We start from the raw sequence: 4,557 nt of genomic DNA on the forward strand, positions 1-4,557 counted from the left end.
CTAGTTTTTTGTATTTTTAGTAGAGACGGGGTTTCACCGTGTTAGCCAGGATGGTCTCGATCTCCTGACCTTGTGATCTGCCCGTCTCAGCCTCCCAAAGTGCTGGGATTACAGGCTTGAGCCACCGCGCCTGGCTCCCCTGATAATCTTAATTAAGGAAATCTTCTTTTTTCTTTTGGAAAGTTAGGAAACTTTATATGTGCCTATTTTATGAAACTATTTAGTGCTACCAGCCTTGCATCTCAGTTACTTATAGATGTTTTAATTCTTTCTACAGTGTCAGCCAGGACTGGTGAATAGGAGCCGTCCCACATACCAATGCCAGTTGATTCTTAAGAGGTTACCTGGAGCACTGGACAGGAAAGGCTCTGAGATCACAGTTCCGCTTAGTAGAAAAGAGCAACTTGATTAATTATGACTGTCTTTCAGTTGGGAGTGGGCAGAACCTATGCAAGCATTTGCTGGCCTTTGTACTGTTAGGATCTCATATGGGTTTTCTTCTTGCTGAATGCCCTGTAGTTATATGAATGATTCCTCTACAAAGTGAGTGAGAGTAGGAAGTATGAGAACAACCTGTGTTATCCTTTGACAGTTGTGCTCATTCTCCAGGACGGTTATAACCCCTCAGGGAGGCAGTCCCCAGCCCGGTTCCTGCTGCCTCTTTGCTCTCTATTTCCGTCCTTCTTTGGCTATCAACTTTTTCCACTATCCTATTCCTTTTACCAAGACACTTCCCATGGACAGTAGTGTCGGCAGGGAATGCAGATTATCTGCATTTGAGTGTAGCGGGGACCTATGCCACTATGTGAGCATCTCTGGAGAGAATATGGCAGGGAGCAGTTTCAGAAAAAAGCAATAGTGGGCACCTTGTTCCCTTATTCGGACCCCATTTCTGCAGCCCACTGTGCGCTACTGTCTGCACTGCACAGGGACTTGGCACCTATCGAAAAGGTCCAAGCCCCCTCCATTTACTCAGGTTAAAGGCTTTCCAGGATGCGGAAAGGACATCACAGAGAGTACTTTTGGGTGTTAAAAATCCTACCCCTTATCTAGCTATCCCAATCATTAGCACTGATAAGTCATTATTTTGGTTGCTCAATCATTGTCTCAAAGTGCAAACTTTACTCACTGGCATCCTCTGCTGTTTTCTTATTATTTTTCCTTTAAAATGACTCACCTTTTGAAATTTAAATGAATGTATTTAAAAGAAAAACTTTATTATGTCTATAAGTACAAAACAGCATCACTTGATGTAAACAAAAGGTAGCACTAAAATAAATGCATAACTTAAAATAAAAATATCTACAGTGCACTGCCTATGGTCACTGATCATACCTTCAGTGGAACATGCATCACACCTTGAGAAGCTTGATCTAGGATATTACTAAATATTTTCTCATCATTTCAGCAAGTGAGTAATTTGTTTTGAACCATTTTATTATTTCCTGATTTTCTCATAATAAAGTTCAAATCTCTCTCCCCTGGTACCTAGTAAGAAAGATATACTATGGGTCACTGTTTTCTAAAGAACACCAAATGTGTGAAAGCATTCAAAGAAGTATAAAATATATGAATGTATGCTAGGGTTATCCCCCTCCCCATGCCATCTGTTGCTGTAACAGAGCCAAATACCTAATTTTTTTAAACAAAAAGATGCAGAAAATTGAAAAAGTGATTTTAATTTATTGACTAGCCACAAAATATTAAGCTTCAGAAAGTTCTGCCTCTAAGTTCAATGAATTGCTTTTTAAAATTTAATTTTCAAGTCCTCTTCATTTGCACCAGTTTCAAATTAAGCAACTTATTGCCACCACATTTTGTTCAATTTTCCAACTTTCCAAGGTCTGTAAGTCCAAATTAAAACCGGCATCTTTGAGCAGAAGCAAAGTCTACTCTTCTGGTTAACTCCCTTTGGTGCCATATGTAAGTACTGCATTATTTTCTCGCAGACCAATTTCTCCATAAAAGCAGTTAAAAGTTAACAACAACTCATGTGCTTATAGTACCTTGACAGAATGATTATGGAAATCTGTAATAATAATCTCATTATTGCTATTTACAGCTGCAAAATGGGGACCTGCAACAAAGATGGAAAAAAATACGTGATGACTACAACAAAAGTGATTACATATAGCAGTTACTGTAACAATCACACAATATATTAATTTAGTTATTTAAGAAAGTACAAAGAATCACAGACTCAGTCTTTGAAAGATCATTCAGCCAGACCTCCAGCTCCAGATAACATGGATCCTATATTATTCTCTGCTCGTGCCAGTCTATTCTGACTCTTTCCCAATCAGGCTGGGAGTTCTAGCAGCGCTAATGAAGTGGGAGGAGCAGTAAGCATCAGAATTCATTCTCCGTGCCACCATCTGAAAGTCAATCTGCCAGCTTCCTTGAGTATCTGTTAGTCATTTTAGAGCCCTCAGCTCCCACCGAGGAAAGACGTGACAACCCAGCATTGGAAAAGGGACTCCAATATTAATTTTAAAAAACTTGATCAGCTGGGCATGGTGGTACACACCTATACTCCTAGCTACTTGGAGGTCTGAGGCAGGAGGATCACTTGAACCCGGGAGGTTTAGGCTGCAGTAAGCTGAGATCATGCCACTGCACTCCAGCCTGGGTGACAGAGCGAAACCCTGTCTCAAAAACAAAACAAAACGAAACAAAAGAACAGAAAACCCACACTAAAATTCTGGGTGACATTCAGAACCTTGGCAGAACTGGAGACAAAGCACAAACAAATATTATGCAAATTAATACTAAGTGCCAAAAGCATCCTTTTAAAAAGAAAATTAATAAGCTATTTTCAGCCTCTTCTTGCAGATGCAAAAACCTAAATAAGCTTGTGACTGCAAAGTGCTACACCAAAGAGACGTAAAACAGACTGCCCTCCTTAAACCTAGCAAATATTCTAGACTCCAGTTCTCTTACAATAACCTAGAAAGGTGAAAAAAAATTCTCATTCAGTGGCTTTTTAAGCAAAGCTACAGCTAGGCTGAAACGTAGCTATTCCCTTGTTTTTCAAATACTTTTATTTTAAAATTTATACCTTATTTAATATGAATATTTCAAAGCTAGACTTCTGAGTTGTGAACTGCCACCAATAAAAACCACACATGGACTACAGCTCAACTTACTGCCGGGTGGGTGGTGGTGACTGAGAAGCAACGAACCATGCTTTTACTTAGATTTTATCCCCAGCATCTTTCCCAAAGCCAGCAAACACATTAGGTATGCGCTGTCTTCAACATGCTCCAACATCATGCAAATGTGAGCAGAAGAAACATAAAAAACGGGGTTTACATATTACCATCGAGTGTACCTGCAAACTGCCTGTCCCCATTTCCTCGGCTACCAAACCTGGTGACTATTTTCCCGTTTGGCTGGAAGATAAACACGCAGCACGCTTTGTTGTCCACAACAATAATGTGCCCATTGCGGTCCACAGAAACTCCTTTTGGTCCCATCAGCTTTCCTGATCCAATTTTTGTCTGTTAGAAACAAGTACAGAAATAGAAGTAGAGTATAGAGTCAAAGTTTAAACCACTCCAGAACATGAAGATAAACACTGTTTTGGTCAACATTTACCTGAAGGTTCAAGCAGGTACACAGCTACTCATACATCACAATGAACTTCTGTCTTGGAAAACTGGCTTTGTCACATCCATTATCTGCTACTGATATCTATAGAAATCCTTGTTCTTTTATTTATTTTTTTGAGATGAAGTCTCATTCTGTTGCCCAAGCTGGAGTGCAGTGGCACAATCTCGGCTCACTGCAACCTCCACCTCCCAGGTTCAAGCAATTCTCCTGCCTCAGTCTCCTGAGCAGCCAGGACTACAGGCGTGCACCACCATGCTCAGCTATTTTTTTTTTTTTTGTATTTTTAGTAGAGGCAGGGTTTCACTTTGTTGGCCAGGCTGGTCTTGAACTCCTGACCTCATGATCCACCCACCTCGTCCTTCCAAAGTGCTAGGATTACAGGCATGAGCCCCCATGCCCAGCCCTTAGAATCTTTATTCTTGAAAGAGATCACCACCAAAAACAGTCTAGGATCCCCTAAACTGGGGTCACAGTTCCCTGCTGAAGAGGCAGTGTGGTCTGGTGAAAGATCACTGGATTATGACTTGGAAGACTGATCTACTTCCATTGCTTGACTTAAACACACCTGGAATAGCACAGATGGATTTCATTTCCTCAAACTTCAGATTCCTTATACATTAAAAAATGTCCAAAAAATGACAACTCAACAATCCCCAGTGGCATTTTTGGAAGATGTATTAAGTAGAATAAGGTAGGTAAAGGGTTTATTGTAGAGTGTAGCACAGCAAGCAGTCAATGTAGGGAAGCCGTCACTGTCATTGTTATAGATCATAATTAATATCAAAATTGCTCAAGGACTTCATGTCTAAAACACCAAAAGCAACAGCAACAAAAGCCAAAATTGACAAATGGGATCTAATTAAACTTAAGAGCTTCTGCACAGCAAAAGAAACTACCATCAGAGTGAACAGGCAACCTACAGAATGGGAGAAAATTTTTGCAATA

The 4,557-nt window shown here is 40.2% G+C and overlaps 1 protein-coding gene across 2 annotated transcripts in view; it reads right to left on the reverse strand.

Moving 5' to 3' along the window:
• The window catches only part of TRIM2 (tripartite motif containing 2), a 189,122-nt gene that overhangs the window by 13,721 nt on the left and 170,844 nt on the right, over positions 1-4,557 (reverse strand). For both annotated transcript variants that reach the window (XM_011959780.1, XM_011959779.1), the window contains exons 9-10: positions 3,332-3,500; positions 2,007-2,077 (exon numbers count right to left, since the gene is read on the reverse strand). In XM_011959780.1, the coding sequence (XP_011815170.1) occupies positions 2,007-2,077; positions 3,332-3,500 (240 nt within the window). The remainder of the gene's footprint in view (positions 1-2,006; positions 2,078-3,331; positions 3,501-4,557) is intronic.

The sequence above is a fragment of the Colobus angolensis genome, unplaced genomic scaffold (genome assembly GCF_000951035.1).
Source record: "Colobus angolensis palliatus isolate OR3802 unplaced genomic scaffold, Cang.pa_1.0 Scaffold5, whole genome shotgun sequence".
Classification (NCBI taxonomy): Eukaryota; Metazoa; Chordata; class Mammalia; order Primates; family Cercopithecidae; genus Colobus; species Colobus angolensis.